General features: G+C 40.3%; 1 protein-coding gene across 2 annotated transcripts in view; it reads left to right on the forward strand.

The window, feature by feature from the left end:
* KCNQ5 (potassium voltage-gated channel subfamily Q member 5) overlaps positions 1-18,200 on the forward strand; it is a 660,896-nt gene that overhangs the window by 382,629 nt on the left and 260,067 nt on the right. For both annotated transcript variants that reach the window (XR_012883164.1, XM_075862030.1), the window contains exons 3-4: positions 13,014-13,140; positions 14,662-14,837. Coding sequence is in view for 1 of the 2 variants with exons in the window: in XM_075862030.1 (XP_075718145.1) it covers positions 13,014-13,140; positions 14,662-14,837 (303 nt within the window). In the remaining variant the exon portion in view is untranslated. The remainder of the gene's footprint in view (positions 1-13,013; positions 13,141-14,661; positions 14,838-18,200) is intronic.

Genomic DNA, 18,200 nt, shown 5'->3' on the forward strand with positions numbered 1-18,200 from the left:
CGATCTTTAAAAAAAAAACTAAAAAAAAAACATCCTGTTACACATCACTTAACCCCTTCCCTCTTTCCTCCTCCCTCACACTGCACATAAATAACCATAGATTAACCTAAAGCTGCTGCTCTTCTTACCTGACTCTGGAGCTCCGTGGAGGAGTCTTCACTGGGGCAGCAGCACAGCAGGAAGGAGCTGCGTGAGGTGCTGAGTGTGTGTGACACTGCAGTACAGGCTGTGCCGATTGGTGGAGCAGACAGAAGCACCTGCTGCTCCTCCAATCAGCGCTCACTTCACGCAGCAGTGCAGAGGAAGGAACATTTCTCCTCTCTTCTGCTCGTACACACTGGCGCCCCCCTTGCAGCATGGCGGCTGGCGCCCTGTGCGACCGCACGTGTCGCACATAGCTAAGGCCGGCCATGCTGGCAACGGCCAGTGAGGGATAAGTAAAGTTCAATAGGTAAAATGCTGGTGACAGGTTCCCTTTAAAGTAGACATATGGGAAATGTTAACTAGTAACTATTTTGTGTGGTATTACTATCTGTTTTGCAAGTAGATAAATTTAAATCTAGAAAAATGCTAATTTTTGCAAATTTTCTCTAAATTTTTTTTTTTTTCACAAATAAACACTGAATGCTTTGACCAAAATTTACCACTAACTTAAAGTATAATGTGTTACGAGAAAACAATCTCAGAATAAAAAGTGATTAAAAAAAAATCGCACGTACCCCAAAATGGTACCAATGAAAACGACAGATTGCCCCGCAACAAATAAGCCCTCACACAGCTCCATTGGAGAAAAAGTAAAAAAGTTCTGGCTCTCAGAATATAGCGACACAAAAGGTGTAGAGCGCTCCAAAAGCGGATAAGATCGGGCACCATTTATCAGTGAGACACCGGCCACATATCTGCGGATTATTATTTATTTACCCCATTATTATACCCTCTTATTATACGCTGATGTTCCCCTCACAGTTTACATATGCTCCCACATTATAAACTGAAATATCAGCAATAACCCAAACAGAACTACTACCAAGCTAAATCTGTGCTCCAAAAGCCAAATGCCGCTCCCTCCCTTCTGAACTTCACAGCATGCCCAAACAGCAGTTTATGTCCACATATATGGCATCGCCATACCTGGGAGAACCCGCTTAAAATTTGATGAGGTATTTGTCTTCGATGGCACAAACTGGGCACAACATATTGTGCACTAAAATGGCATATCAGCGGAAAATTGCAATTTTCACTTTGCACCATCTGTTGCGCATTAATTTCTCATGAAAAAAAAACTGTGGCGTCAAAATTCTCACTACACCCCTTAAAATGACTTAAGGGGTGTAGTTTCCAAAGTAGAGGTCACTACTTGAGGGTTTGTTTTACTATTTGACCTCAGAGCCCTGCAATTGTGGGCCAATGGTGTTAAAATCACCAAAATAGACCTCAAATGCGCATGCTGCTCTTCACTTCATAGCCATGTCATATGTCCAGGCAAATGATAAATGCCTTGAGGGGTGTAGTTTCTAAAATGGGGTAACTTCTTGGTGGCTAACACTGTACTCTGATACCTTAGAGATTTGCAAATGCACACAACATCGCGCCCAAAAACCAAGCCAGCAAAACCTGCATGCCTAATAGCGCTCCGGCATTTCTGAGCCCTGCCGTGTTTCCAAACAGCAGTTTATGACCCCATATGGGGTATTGCCGTAATCGGGAGAAATTGCTTTTCAAATGTTGGTGTGCGTTTTCTGCTTTATTCCTTATAAAATTTGAAAATGTCCACGTTTTATCAGAAGAAAAGTAATTTAACATTTTATAGCATAATTCCACTAAATTCAGCAAAAAAACTGTGGGGTCAAAATGCTCACTATACCCCCTCGATAAATTCCTTCAGGGGTTTCGTTTCCCAAATGTCATCACTTTTGGGTGGTTTCCAATGATTCTGTCCCACAGGGGCTTTGCAAATGTGCATGGCGCAACAAACCATTCAAGCAAATGTTGTGCTCCAAAAGCCAAATGGTGCTCCTTCCCTTCTAAGCCCTGCCGTGTGTCCAAACAGCATTTTATCACCACATATGGGGTATTACAGTGCTCAGAAGAGTTTGCTTTACAAATGTTGGGGTACTTTTTTCTCCATTATCTATTGTGAAAATGGAAAAATCTGAGCTAAGACTACATTTTAGTGGAAACATTTTTTTTTATTTTCACGGCCTAATTCCACTAAATTCAGCAAAAAAACATGTGGGGTCAAAATGCTCACTATACCCCTCGATAAATTCCTTCAGGGTTGTAGTTTCCCAAATAGGATCACTTTTGGGTGGTTTTCACTGATTTGCTCCCTTCAGGGGCTAAGAAAATGTGACATGGCACCTGAAAACCATTCCAGCAAAACTTGAGCCCCAAAAGTCAAGATGGTGCTTCTTCCCTTCTGAGCCCTGTCGTATGTCCAATAAGCAGTTTATTATCACATATGGGGTATTGCCGTAATCGGGAGAAATTGATTTTCAAATGTTGGGGTGTTTTTTGTCCTTTATGCCTTGTAAATATTGAAGATTTCTACATTTTATTGGAAAAAAATTTACATTTTAATTTTTACATCCTAATTCCACTAAATTCAGCAACAAACTTGCTGGGTTAAAATGCTCACTATACCACTTGATAAGTTCCTTGAGGAGTGTAGATTTCCAAATGGTGTCTTTTTGGGGGGTTTCCACTGTTTTGGCCCAACAAGACCTCTTCAAACCTGACATGTTGCCTAATATATATTCGAATAAAATAGAGGCCCCAAAATCCACGAGATGCTCCTTTGCTTCTGAGGCCGGTGATTTAGTCCAGTAGCGCACTATGGCCACAGGTGGGATATTTTTAAAAACGGCAGAATCTGGGCAATAAATATGGAGTTGCGTTTCTCTGGTAAAAAAATGAACAAAAACTGATTTTCTGCAAAAACAAAAATACATTTGTACATTTCACCTCTACATTGCTTTAATTCCTGTGAAGCACCAAAAGGGTTAAGAAACTTTCTAAATGCTTTTCCGAATACTTTGAGGGGTGCAGTTTTAAAAATGGGGTGTTTTATAGGGTGTTTGTAATATCAAAGGCCCTCAAAGCCACTTCAAAACTGAACTGGTCCATGAAAAAATAGCCTATTGAAATTTTCTTTAAAAAGTGAGAAATTGCTGTTATAGTTCTAAGCCTTGTAACGTCCTGGAAAAATAAAAGAATGTTCAAAAAACAATGCCAACTTAAAGGGAACCTGTCACCAGCATTTCACCTATTAAACCAGCAATACCTGGTGGCAGTGGGTGAAAAATCATTTCAATATAACCTATAATTCTCTTCTTAGTCGGCTCTGTAGCTTTAGTATTCCGTTTTTTAGTGTTCCCACACCGTATGCTAATGAGCATAAAAGAGTCAAATCTTCGTTTGAAAAGAGTCAAATCTTCATTTGAAAAGAGTCAAATCTTCATTCCTCATATCTTTCCGAGTTTACCTCGTCTCCTTACTTTTGATTGACAGCTCCTCGCCTTCTCCCAGCACACAAAATCCTGAGCTTGAGCATTGATGTCCTATTCTAGTATGTACGTACAACGGGACACCGGATTATTACGATAAAAGGCGCAAAATGTTTGCAGACCGTTATTTACAGTCGGAGGAGGAGTTTAGGACAGGGGATAACGGCAATGAACTTTTGCTGGCAACGGCCAGTGAGGGATAAGTAAAGTTCAATAGGTAAAATGCTGGTGACAGGTTCCCTTTAAAGTAGACATATGGGAAATGTTAACTAGTAACTATTTTGTGTGGTATTACTATCTGTTTTGCAAGTAGATACATTTAAATCTAGAAAAATGCTAATTTTTGCAAATTTTCTCTACATTTTTTTTTTTTTCCACAAATAAACACTGAATGCTCTGACCAAATTTTACCACTAACTTAAAGTATAATGTGTTACGAAAAAACAATCTCAGAATAAAAAGTGATAAAAAAAAAATCGCACGTACCCCAAAATGGTACCAATGAAAACGACAAATTGCCCCGCAACAAATAAGCCCTCACACAGCTCCATTGGAGAAAAAGTAAAAAAGTTCTGGCTCTCAGAATATAGCGACACAAAAGGTGTAGAGCGCTCCAAAAGCGGATAAGATCGGGCACCATTTATCAGTGAGACACCGGCCACATATCTGCGGATTATTATTTATTTACCCCATTATTATACCCTCTTATTATACACTGATGTTCCCCTCACAGTTTACATATGCTCCCACATTATAAACTGAAATATCAGCAATAACCCAAACAGAACTACTACCAAGCTAAATCTGTGCTCCAAAAGCCAAATGCCGCTCCCTCCCTTCTGAACTTCACAGCATGCCCAAACAGCAGTTTATGTCCACATATATGGCATCGCCATACCTGGGAGAACCCGCTTAAAATTTGATGAGGTATTTGTCTTCGATGGCACAAACTGGGCACAACATATTGTGCACTAAAATGGCATATCAGCGGAAAATTGCAATTTTCACTTTGCACCATCTGCTGCGCATTAATTTCTTATGAAAAAAAACCTGTGGCGTCAAAATTCTCACTACACCCCTTAAAATGACTTAAGGGGTGTAGTTTCCAAAGTAGAGGTCACTACTTGAGGGTTTGTTTTACTATTTGACCTCAGAGCCCTGCAATTGTGGGCCAATGGTGTTAAAATCACCAAAATAGACCTCAAATGCGAATGCTGCTCTTCACTTCATAGCCCTGTCATATGTCCAGGCAAATGATAAATGCCTTGAGGGGTGTAGTTTCTAAAATGGGGTCACTTCTTGGGGGCTACCACTGTACTCTGGTACCTTAGAGATTTGCAAATGCACACATCGCGCCCAAAAACCAAGCCAGCAAAACCTGCATGCCTAATAGCGCTCCGGCATTTCTGAGCCCTGCCATAATTCCAAACAGCAGTTTATGACCCCATATGGGGTATTGCCGTAATCGGGAGAAATTGCTTTTCAAATGTTGGTGTGCGTTTTCTGCTTTATTCCTTGTAAAATTTGAAAATGTCCACGTTTTATCAGAAGAAAAGTAATTTTAAATTTTATAGCATAATTCCACTAAATTCAGCAAAAAAACTGTGGGGTCAAAATGCTCACTATACCCCCTCGATAAATTCCTTCAGGGGTTTCGTTTCCCAAATGTCATCACTTTTGGGTGGTTTCCAATGATTTTGTCCCACAGGGGCTTTGCAAATGTGCATGGCGCCACAAACCATTCAAGCAAATGTTGTGCTCCAAAAGCCAAATGGTGCTCCTTCCCTTCTAAGCCCTGCCGTGTGTCCAAACAGCATTTTATCACCACATATGGGGTATTACAGTGCTCAGAAGAGTTTGCTTTACAAATGTTGGGGTACTTTTTTCTCCATTATCTATTGTGAAAATGGAAAAATCTGAGCTAAGTCTACATTTTAGTGGAAAAAAACATTTTTATTTTCACGGCCTAATTCCACTAAATTCAGCAAAAAACATGTGGGGTCAAAATGCTCACTATACCCCTCGATAAATTCCTTCAGGGTTGTAGTTTCCCAAATAGGATCACTTTTGGGTGGTTTTCACTGATTTGCTCCCTCAGGGGCTAAGAAAATGTGACATGGCACCTGAAAACCATTCCAGCAAAACTTGAGCTCCAAAAGTCAAGATGGTGCTTCTTCCCTTCTGAGCCCTGTCGTATGTCCAATAAGCAGTTTATTATCACATATGGGGTATTGCCGTAATCGGGAGAAATTGATTTTCAAATGTTGGGGTGTTTTTTGTCCTTTATGCCTTGTAAATATTGAAGATTTCTATATTTTATTGGAAAAAAATTGACATTTTAATTTTTACATCCTAATTCCACTAAATTCAGCAACAAACTTGCTGGGTTAAAATGCTCACTATACCACTTGATAAGTTCCTTGAGGAGTGTAGATTTCCAAATGGTGTCTTTTTGGGGGGTTTCCACTGTTTTGGCCCAACAAGACCTCTTCAAACCTGACATGTTGCCTAATATATATTCTAATAAAATAGAGGCCCCAAAATCCACGAGATGCTCCTTTGCTTCTGAGGCCGGTGCTTTAGTCCAGTAGCGCACTATGGCCACAGGTGGGATATTTTTAAAAACGGCAGAATCTGGGCAATAAATATGGAGTTGCGTTTCTCTGGTAAAAAAATTAACAAAAACTGATTTTCTGCAAAAACAAAAATACATTTGTAAATTTCACCTCTACATTGCTTTAATTCCTGTGAAGCACCAGAAGGGTTAAGAAACTTTCTAAATGCTTTTCCGAATACTTTGAGGGGTGCAGTTTTAAAAATGGGGTGTTTTATAGGGTGTTTGTAATATAAAAGGCCCTCAAAGCCACTTCAAAACTGAACTGGTCCATGAAAAAATAGCCTATTGAAATTTTCTTTAAAAAGTGAGAAATTGCTGTTATAGTTCTAAGCCTTGTAACGTCCGAGAAAAATAAAAGAATGTTCAAAAAACAATGCCAACTTAAAGGGAACCTGTCACCAGCATTTCACTTATTAAACCAGCAATACCTGGTGGAGGTGGGTGAAAAATCATTTCAATATAACCTATAATTCTCTTCTTAGTCGGCTCTGTAGCTTTAGTATTCCGTTTTTTAGTGTTCCCACACCGTATGCTAATGAGCATAAAAGAGTCAAATCTTCGTTTGAAAAGAGTCAAATCTTCATTTGAAAAGAGTCAAATCTTCATTCCTCATGTCTTTCCGAGTTTACCTCGTCTCCTTACTTTTGATTGACAGCTCCTCGCCTTCCCCCAGCACACAAAATCCTGAGCTTGCGCATTGATGTCCTATTCTAGTATGTACGTACAACGGGACACCGGATTATTACGTTAAAAGGCGCAAAATGTTTGCAGACCGTTATTTACAGTCGGAGGAGGAGTTTAGGACAGGGGATAACGGCAATGAACTTTTGCTGGCAACGGCCAGTGAGGGATAAGTAAAGTTCAATAGGTGAAATGCTGGTGACAGGTTCCCTTTAAAGTAGACATATGGGAAATGTTAACTAGTTACTATTTTGTGTGGTATTACTATCTGTTTTGCAAGTAGATACATTTAGGCTGGGTTCACACGTGGCGGAATTTCACTTAAATTCCGCTGCGGACACTCCGCAGCGTTAATCCGCAGCGGAGCCGTTTGTCCATTGACTTACACTTTAATTTAGCAGTGTTCGTTTAGACGAGGCGTAAAATTCCGCTGCGGAGCATAGGCTGCGGAGCGGAATTTGGTGTCCGCAGCATGCTCTGTCTGTTGCGGAGCAGTGGCGGACTCATGGCGGAATTTCTCCATTGACTTCAATGGAGATTCTAATTTCCGCAATGAAGTCCGCAGCTGTCATGCACATGTTATGTGTGCTGCGGATCCGTCTTGCTTTTTTAACTTGACATTTCTTCATTCTGGCTGGACCTATGTATTTCTAGGTCTACAGCCAGACTGAGGAAGTCAATGGGGCTCCCGTAATGACGGGAGCGTTGCTAGGAGACGTCTGTAAATAGTCACTGTCCAGGGTGCTGAAAGAGTTAAGCGATCGGCAGTAACTGTTTCTGCACCCGGGACAGTGACTACCGATCCCAATATACATGTATCTGTAAAAAAAAATGAAGTTCATACTTACCGAGAACTCCCTGCTTCTGTCTCCAGTCCGGCCTCCCAGGATGACGTTTCAGTCTAAGTGACGGCTGCAGCCAATCACAGGCTAATAACAGGCTGCAGCGGTCACATGGACTGCCGCGTCATCCAGGGAGATCGGGCTGGATGCCGAAGGAGGGACGCGTCACCAAGACAACGGGCGGTAAGTATGAATTTCTTTGACTTTAACCTTAAGGGGTTAATACTTTTGCACAATAAAAGCATTTTTTGGGAAAAAGTATTTATATTCTAAAAGCCATAAAGTTTTTTATTTTTCGGCCTGACGTAGCTGTATGGGTATGTGCACACACACTAATTACGTCAGTAATTGACGGACGTATTTCGGCCGCAAGTCCCGGACCGAACACAGTGCAGGGAGCCGGGCTCCTAGCATCATAGTTATATACGATGCTAGGAGTCCCTGCCTCGCTGCAGGACAACTGTCCCGTACTGTAATCATGTTTTCAGTACGTGACAGTTGTCCTGCAGCGAGGCAGGGACTCCTAGCATCGTATATAACTATGATGCTAGGAGCCCGGCTCCCTGCACTGTGTTTGGTCCGGGACTTGCGGCCGAAATACGTCCGTCAATTACGGACGTAATTAGTGTGTGTGCACATACCCTATGACTGTTTATTTTTTGCAGCATGACTTTTAGTTTGGATCGATGCCAATTTGGGGTACATACATCTTTTTGATCACTTTTTATTGCATTTTTTGGAAGGCAGAATGAAAAGAAAAAAGCAATTCTGGTATTGTTTTTTTATTGTGTTTTTTTATGGCATTCACCATGCTGGTTTTTTAGTTTGGATCGTTAAGAACGTGGCGATACCAATTATGTGACGTATTTGTTTTAGGTTTTTTTTTCGTAATAAATCATTTTGTAAGGGGGAAAAGTGGGTTTTTTTTTTTTTTTTTACTTTGAATTTTTCATTTAACTATCTTTTCCTTTTTTTAGTCCCACTATGGGATTCTACTATGCGATCGCTTTTATAATACACTGCAATACTTCTGTATTGCAGTGTATTATCCCTGTCAGTGTAAAACTGACTGGCATTCTATTAGGCGGGGCCCATTAGGCATACACTGATGGCAGAGTTGTGGGCCTTCGTTAGGCCCCCAGCTGGCAGGGGGGCCAATGGGGTGACAGAGGGAGGGTTAAATGGCCGGGGGGTAATTCCGATCCTAGCCGTTAGAGCAGGAGCCCAGGCTGTCTTTAGACGACCAAACCGCACTAGGTGGCATGGGAAACCTGTGCCGGGCTTATGACACAGCACCATCTAAAGCGTGCTGGGCCATAAGTACCCTTAATGATTGCCATATGTGCAGTCATTAAGGCGTGAATAGCCTGTAGATTTGCCTTTAGCAGCAATCACCTCCATCAAATGTTTCCTGTATGTGCAAATAAGATTTGCACAACGTTGAGGGGGAATTTTGGACCATTCCTCCCTGCAAGTATGTTTCACTTCATCAATATTTCTGGCATATCTTGCATACACAACCCTCTTGAGGTTATTCCACAACATGTCGATAGGTTTAACGTCAGAACTGTGACTTGGTGATTCGAAAACATAAATCTTCTTTTTATGTCATTCTTTAGTTGATTTCCTCGTGATTTGGGTCCTTGTCTTGTTGCATTACCCAACGTCTCTTAAGTTTGAGGTCATGGACTGTTGCCCTTACATTCTCCAGTGAAATGTTTTTTATTCTTTTGAATTCATTGCTCCCTCAATGATTGCATGGCATCCAGGACCTGAGGTAGCAAAATAGTTCCGAACCATGATGCTACCTCCACCATGCTTCATAGTTAGTAGAGTGTTGATGTGCAGTGTTCTTATTCCTCCAAACATAGTATTGTGCATTTATGCTAAAAAGTTTCACATGTCCATAAAACATTTTCCCAGAAGCATTGTGGAACATTCAGGCAGTCTCAGGCAAACTTGAAAGGGGCCGCAAAGTTTTTTTTGAACAGCAATGGCTTTCTTCGTGGGGTCTTTCCATTAATTCCATTCTTGTGCAGTATTTTCAAAAAGTAGGCACATGAACAGAAGCATTGGCAGTTTGCAGAGTCTTCAGTAGGTCTTTTGCTGTTATCCTTTGGTTCTTTCTAACCTCTTTCAGGATTGCCCATAATGCTCTAGGAGTGATCTTAACAGGATGCCCACTCCTAGAGAGAGTAGAAACAGTCCTGAATTTTCTCCATTTGAAGATAAGTTGTCTCACCCTGGAATGATGTACACCCTTTAGCAATGATTTTGTAGCCTTTTCCTAGTTCATGAATCTCTATAACATGTCTTCTGAAAGTTGTTTGCCTCGAGACATGGTTCACACTAACTAATCTTTTTTAGAAAACCAGATATGTCAGTCACCATTCTCTGTGTGCCTTTATCTAATGGGAAAAGCACCTGTGAGACCCACACTTCCAATCTCTTCTCCTTAATTAAAACACCTTTTGCTAAGTAGCTCTTGGAGAAGTCATTAACACAGGTTCTCTTACTTTTTCTCTCTGCACTGTGAATGTTTTCTCAATGTGCTCAATGAAAGACCTGAACAGTACAACAGTTTGTGTATTATTAGTTTAGTTACATTGTTACATTGTGTTTGTCTATAATTCTGACTTAGATAACAATCTGAGCACATTTTATTAGTAATCAATGCAAAAATCCAAATAATTTGGAATTTAGAGATAGTTTTTCTCTGGAGTAATGCCACTTGTATACAGATCTGTCCACATGGGTGTCTCTGGTGTGAGACAATGACCCATATTACTCAGCAGTTTATGGCAAGTTTCTTAAGAGGCATGAGCCTTTTAACAAATTTGGCGCAAATCACTCGTAAAAACCGCCAATCTCAGTAAGTGTAAGCCATTTACTTACAGGGTAGTAATTTAAACAGCTGTTTCTTCTCTGAACAAAAGCTCTTGAGCATAGAAGTATAATTAGCCCGTTGAAATCTTCGTTTTTCATCCATATTGTCCTTTCATTAAACTAAAAATCTAAAAGATTTTACTTTCCAGATACAGTAAGACTTAGGACCTGAATACTTTAAATTCTAAATAAGTTGGGTTCATTTTATACAGACATCGTAACCTTGCTAAGTATTCTCTCACTGATCATAAAACCTTTTCCTGTTTAAAATGTATGAAAAGTACTTTTAACATAGTAGCAGAGAACATTTCTTGTGGACATGCAACCTTTACAGAGGAGGATTTAAAAATAATAATTGGCTTGTTCACCAAAAGTTTTACAATATGTTTTCCTTAGAGCCTATTGTATCTACTTGGTATTATCTGAATTTTAGAAATAACTTTGTTGTGTGTAAACATAGTTTTTGCATTCTATTAAAGGTATATTCTTGCAACGCCATAACATTATGATCGGTGGGGGTCAGACCACTGGGACTTTCGATCCGAAAATCTAAAAGGCAAAAGCCCCTTTTTTCCTGCACAGCAGCAATCCCGTATAGCTGCTATACTGGGAGCTGTAACATAATTCCATTCAAAAACTCTGAAAGAACAGCAGAGCTTGACTAGTGCAAAGGGCGGCCCCATCATTCTGAGGATTAGTAGGAGTCCCAGCAGTCTGTCTTGGTGTCTTTGACTGATATTACTATGTTTGATCAGCAGGGAATATGAGGCCATTTTGACATCTCAGTTAGCTGTCAGTATATAGAGGTAGTTGGTACCTGGGAAGTAAGCAATGATGTATTTCTCCTTTAGGGCTTTATCGGTAAATATTATTAGCAATGAATATGACCCCATGCTTATCCCTGCTTACCATGCATATATATATATATATATATATATATATATATATATATATATATATATATATATATAAAAGCTTAAGGGGGGATTCACACGAGCGTGTATTCGGTCCGTGCGGGCCGCGTGGTTTTCACGCGCCACGCATCGACCAATACAAGTCTATGGGGCAGTACAGACAGTCCGTGCTTTTTGCGCAGCGTTTGTTCGCTGCGTACAAAACGCGACAGGTTCAATAACTCTGTGTATTTCGCGCATCATGCACCCATTGAAGTCAATGGGTGCGTGAAAACCACGCAGGTTGCACGGAAGCACTTCCGTGCGAACCGACTGAAACAGCGCACCAGCTGTCAAAAGGATGAATGTAAACAGAAAAGCACCACGTGCTTTTCTGTTTCCGAACATCCAAACGGAGTGTCTTTGAGATGAGCGAACCCGGACAAGCGAACCGAACTTCACCGGGTTCGGCCGAACTCGTTTTGGCCGAACCCGGCAAAAAAATTTCCGGTACGCGACATCAGGACATAGTCACTGTCCAGGGTGCTGAAAGAGTTAAACTGTTTCAGCACCATGGACAGTGACTACCGATCCCAATAAACATGAACCTGTAAAAAAAAACGAAAGTTCTGACTTACCGATAACTCCCGGCTTCTTCCTCCAGTCTGACCTCCCGGGATGACAATTCAGTCCAAGTGACAGCTGCAGCCAATCACAGGCCAAGCACAGGCTGCAGCGGTCACATGGACTACCGCGTCATCCAGGGAGGTGGGGCCCGATGTCAAGAGAGGCGCGTCACCAAGGACGCGTCACCAAGGCAACGGCCGGGAGGGCAGATCTCGGTAAGTACGAACTTTTTCTTTTTTTTAAACAGGTTGCTGTATATTGTGTTCGGCATTCACTGTCGAGGGTGCTGAAAGAGTTACTGCCGATCAGTTAGCTCTTTCAGCACCTTGGACAGTGACGGGCGTCGACTAGCCTCATCTCTATGATGGCGGCTGCGCGAAAATCACGCAGCCGCGCATCATACACGGATGACACACGCAGCTGTCAAATGGTTTTTGCGCGCGCAAAACGCCTCTTTGTTTGCGCGCGCAAAAACGCAACGTCCGTCTGTATCTGCCCTAAAGCTGATAACATTGACAGCTGATATGAGTATGTACTGTCTAATGAGGGTTTAATAGGGTGAACAAATGTTCATATAACTAGGATAAAAACATATTTTAAAAATAGCTAGTCTAAGTGAATAATTCACTTATTTAATAAAACATAATGAAAATGCTACAAACCTGCTATCTCCAGAAAACTTTGCTTCTCATAAATCATAATTTGAAACAACAGAAAATAAGTTAAATATGATGCATTACAGAGTATTAAAACCAATGAATTATAACATCAATTTTTTGTAAAAATATTAATTCTTTATGAGATTATGCTTTGAGTTTTGTGAACTATATACTGACATTTTCTATTTTTCATGCTTTCATTTGTGCTAAAAATAAAAGGTACAATAAAAAATAACTTAATGACGTATCCTTAATTTCTTTATCTATATTTGCATTTAGAAATGTTCTTATTTCCATTTCAGGAATTCGTAATGATTGTCGTGTTTGGTTTGGAGTATATTATTCGCATATGGTCTGCTGGTTGCTGCTGTCGGTACCGAGGATGGCAGGGAAGGTTAAGATATGCCCGGAAACCATTTTGTGTAATAGGTAAGTATGGTCTTCAAAGAGATTTGGCAGGGGTGGTGGAGGGCTGCTAGATGCTGGTTTGATGGGCATGTATGATACATATAAGGGTCAGTTTACACAGAGTTTTTTGACACAGTAACTGCGTTTTTGTCCATCGGCGCTCAATGGCCGCGGGCGAAAAATGCAGCGAAAAACGGCTTGCAGGCAGAGCAAAATCTGCCTCAAAATTCCAAACTTTCTGTCTGCAAAAAACTCTGTGTGAACCCAGCCTAAGTGGCCCACAGTTATTTATTAATGTTAACAATAATAACTGATAAAGTGTATCAAATGATAATAAAAATAATAGAAAAGAAATAAGCTCCTTTTCATCTAAGTGTTATGTCTCAGGCAGAGCAGTAGATTCTTTCTCTTGCTTGCTGAAGGATCCTCATATTGCTAAATCTTTGCTGTTGCTACAAAAAGTTGCCCAGAGCAATATAGAGAATGTCTGCCTGCTGCATCCCCAAGGGAGCCTATTAAAAGGGAGCTGCAGGAAAGCTTAGTCAAATATCAATGAGGGTTGTGATTGTGTTTACTGAGCCTTGATTGGACATTAATACAATGTTTACCAATGTGATCATGAGTCAAAGTGTGAAATATATGATACATTAATGCAACAAATACTTTTTGTCCTATTGTTTTTCTGAAACTCTTCTTACTAAAAGTCAGAGACAAAGTTTTTAATTGACCTTCCAAATAAAAAGGATCTGTCAGCTCTTCTGACATATATTTTATTAAATTCTTGTATTCCCCAAATTTCAATGCTAAAAAAGTATTTTTGTATGCCATTCTTTTATTCCACGCCGGAAATGTAGGAATAAATTGTCAAATTGACAAAAGTGTGTGCCCCTACACAGACTGACACTGTCAGTACTGAATGAACAGTGTCAGATATTCTGGGGACACACTCTATTGACAAGGGAAATGGTAACACCCAGTTGTCAATCCATTCATACATTTCCAGGAAGAATTACTAAGGAATGGCACAATGCAGATTTCCGAGAAAATATGTTTCTGCATTGTTATTTACCGGTAAATTCACGTGTTTATTAAAATACACATGTCAGGAGTGCTGACAGGTCCTCTATTCGATGGGAAGTTTCCTTTAGATTAGGGCGCCTTAAAGAGAAAACAATTGTGCCCAATAAATGTGAGCCCCGCTCTTCAAGACTAAGAGAACTCACGGAGCTATTTCTTGGCCTTGACTGATAGTCTTTTTGGGGAGATGTTTAGCAGGTACAATTGTGCCATCTTCATCAACGTTATTAGTCCATCTGTGACATCTTTAGGGTAACGGGTCTATTCTGGGGACTGTTTTCCAGAGAGGCATGAAACACGATTCTTAGTAGTCAAATATAGGCATTTTAATTGTGATATGAAAGCTGCAGCCACCCCAGACTCATCTCTTTGAGCTGTAGTGTTCCAGTACATATCATTTATAATCCAATGTATCTTGCGTATAAGCCAACTAACCAGTGATGTCTTGAATTTATTATTTTCTAGATATCATAGTTCTTATTGCTTCAGTGGCAGTTGTGTCTGCTGGATCTCAGGGAAATATTTTTGCTACATCAGCACTCCGAAGTCTTCGATTTCTACAGATCCTCCGTATGGTGCGCATGGATCGGAGAGGGGGGACTTGGAAATTACTAGGTTCTGTTGTTTATGCACATAGCAAGGTAAAGCCCAATCATACACTCAGAAATCTGTACTTCATGTTTTATAGATTTCGAATTAGCATAAGAATGGGAATGGATGTTGCATTTGCTTCTGAGGCGAAATATGTTTAAAAATAGATATATTTAAAACAATTTTAAAATACATCGTTTTTAAGAGGGGGCATGAGAATAACAGAGTATATAAAAACTAAACAATTATTATATATGTTATACATTACAATTTTACTATTTGTACATAATCTACCAAACTCGTTTCTTGCTGAATAAAGGATTACATTAAGACAACCATATCCATATGCGCTATTAAGGCATATGGCAGTCATAGAGGGCGTACCGTGTGCGCCAAACTGAAGAGTTGCTGCAAACAGTGGTTCCCACTCTGGCAAACCTGGTTCATCCATATATTTCATGGTTGATCATTTATTTAAATAGCCGGTAGATAATACAACATTTTCCCTGCAGTGGCCGCTAAGTATGGCTTGAACAGCAACCAGGGATTTCTGAAGCCAGACATTAAAGGGAATGTGTCGCTAGAAAATATATCTATATTTTTTTTATTTAAACAGTTAGTACATAAATGATTACACATTGTTCTAATTTTTTTAATTTTTTCACAAGTCAGGAAATATTATAAATTAGATTCTAATTTATAACATTTCCATGTGCTGGTCACTAGAGGGAGCAATTCCCAAAATTGCAGCATTGGCATGTGGTAAAGCAACCTCATTGCTGTATGTTGCAAAATTAGAGAAGACACACCAGCTCTAGTGTGCTCAAACAATCCCCCCTCCTTTCTCCTGGCTAGTGCCACGAGAAAGGAGGGGGTTGAATGTTCAAACCTCCTATACTGTGCATTCGCTCAAAAAATGGCGGCACACAGTGTAGGAGGTTTGAAGGATTAGATACAGTGGTAATCACACAGTATAACACGAACATACACACACATCACATACACAAACATAACTTACCTGCTCCTGTCGCCGCCGCCGCCGGCTCCCTGTCCTTGCTTCTGAACATATGGACGGAAGCCGCGACCGGAAGTAGTCATCTTACTGTCCGGCCGCGGCTTCCGGTCCACATGAAAATGGCGCCGGATGTCGCTCTGCCGAAGACCTTCCTTTTGGAATGTGTGGGAGCGGCGCATGGGCCGTTCCCATACAGACGGCGTACACTATAGTGAATGGAACGGCTCCCGTTCGCATTCTCTATGGGGATGTATGTGCCGTATTCCATCTCTGTATGTGTCGTTAATCGACACATACAGAGATGAAAAAAAAATGGCAGCCCCCATAGAGAAGTAAAAGAAAGAAAAAATAAAAAAGTACAACACAAAAACACAAATAAATAAAATGTATTTGAATGACATAATAAAAGCAATAACATATATAAAAAAAAAAAAATTTTTGCGACACCTTCCCTTTAATACACAGTTGTATGCTGATCTCCAGTACGGTTTTAATATAAAAAGGGGTTGCCATTATTAGTGAATAACCCTTTAATAGTTCAATGTTGACAAATAGTAATTAAAATATAAAGGTGAGTCCTTTTGGGAATAGTTCCTTTAATATTTAGCATAAAAATTGTCTTAATGATTCTGCTTCCAAACCTACATGTTCATGATTAATACAGTAGCCTCTGCTGCCCCCATGTGCACCTCCTTTATGGTTAATCCAAAATAATGAACAGAATCAGATGTTTGATTCCTTGAGAAAACCCTTCATACAATAGATGGAGCCCATATTATTATTCATTGTGTTCTGTTGAATCTTGAATCCTTAAATTTTGGTATCTAAAAGTATCAGATCGGAAGCAATTAAAACTGGATTTAAAGGAATTAGTAAAGGTTTAGAGCCCTAAATATGAACGATGAAAGATTAAACTAACTTCTGTCACGCTATAGCTTCAGTAGCAACCGTCACCCCATGTCTTCCAAATATGTTTAAAAATTAATGAAAGTTGCATGTACATATGAATGACAAGGATCAGCCTTTTGTGTAAGCCGTTTATCAATAGACACTTCTGACAAAATGGGAAAAAGTACAAACATGACTTTATTCACTTGCATCAAAAAGAATATCAACAGTCTAATAGGAAACTCTGTGCTACAGGCATATAACTAAGAATTGTCCCAAATGAGTCATCCCCTAGTCTTCTTATTTCTATAGGGAAGTTCTGATTATTGAAAAATTTAATGGCAAAACATTTATATTTTTTAATACACAAAGATTGCCTTCTCCCTCTATAACTTTCTGGGCGACCACCTACTCTGCCTATCCCTCGTCCTGCACTTGCTTATCAGCATATCTTGCAGACTTTTATATTTAGCATCACTAAGAGCCTGTTCACATCACTGTTCGCTTTTCGTTCCGGGGTTCCGTCGGAGGTTTCCGTCAGGTGAACCCCGCAAAGGAAAGTCAAACTGAAACCACAGCTTCCGTTTGCATCACCATTGATATCAATGGTGACGGAAACATTGCTAATGGTTTCCGTTCGTCACCATTCCGGCAGGTTTCCGTTTTCTTTGGAAACGGAAGCTGTGGTTTCAGTTTGACTTTCCGTTGCGGGGTTCATACCTCCGACGGAACAACGGAACGGAAAACCAATGCTGATGTGAACAGGCCCTTAGGCAGATGGGCCAAACATTGCGCAGACCTAAAAGTGTGTACTTGAGAAAGGGCAAATGGCAGGCTCACTCCAACTTTCTACTCTGTTGTCCTCAAGCTGTGTCTGATATTGCAGCCCATCTCTTTTCAAGGTAATCGGGCTGTGTTAGGGCTTGCCCATACGTAAGGGAACTGCTGCAGAAAATTTCTGCAGCATTTCCGCTAAAGCTAGCAGACGTTCCACTGCAGAAAAACCGCACCATTTCCTGTGTTTTTTTTACTACAGAAAATGGTGCGGGTTTAGTTGCGGCTTTTTTTCAAGTCTGTGAGATGGTGATTTCTCCTCTGAAAAACGAATTCAGTCCACTTTCCGCAGCAGGAATTGACATTTTGCGGAACGAAAAATATGCACTGCAGGTGAATTTCGGCACAGAAATTTTACACAGCATGTGGATGCTGCTACTGTATTCCACTGTATATTTTCCGTCCACGACGGATGGAAAATATGCCGCAATTCTGTTACGTGTAGACAAGCCCTTACGATACCAGATGCAGCATTTGCAGACAAGAGTGATTGTGTTTCTGGAAAACAGCAGACGATTTTATCTAATCCCAGACAACCCCTCAATATAGCAGTCATGTTCCTCAGTGTTAATACACTATTATGAAAAAAAAGTGTAAAATGTAGCATCAGTAAAATTAGTCACCTATTCCAGGCCCTCACCTATTTACATAGTCACATATAAAATACTAACAATAA

The sequence above is a fragment of the Rhinoderma darwinii genome, chromosome 4, assembly GCF_050947455.1.
Source record: "Rhinoderma darwinii isolate aRhiDar2 chromosome 4, aRhiDar2.hap1, whole genome shotgun sequence".
Lineage (NCBI taxonomy): Eukaryota > Metazoa > Chordata > Amphibia > Anura > Rhinodermatidae > Rhinoderma > Rhinoderma darwinii.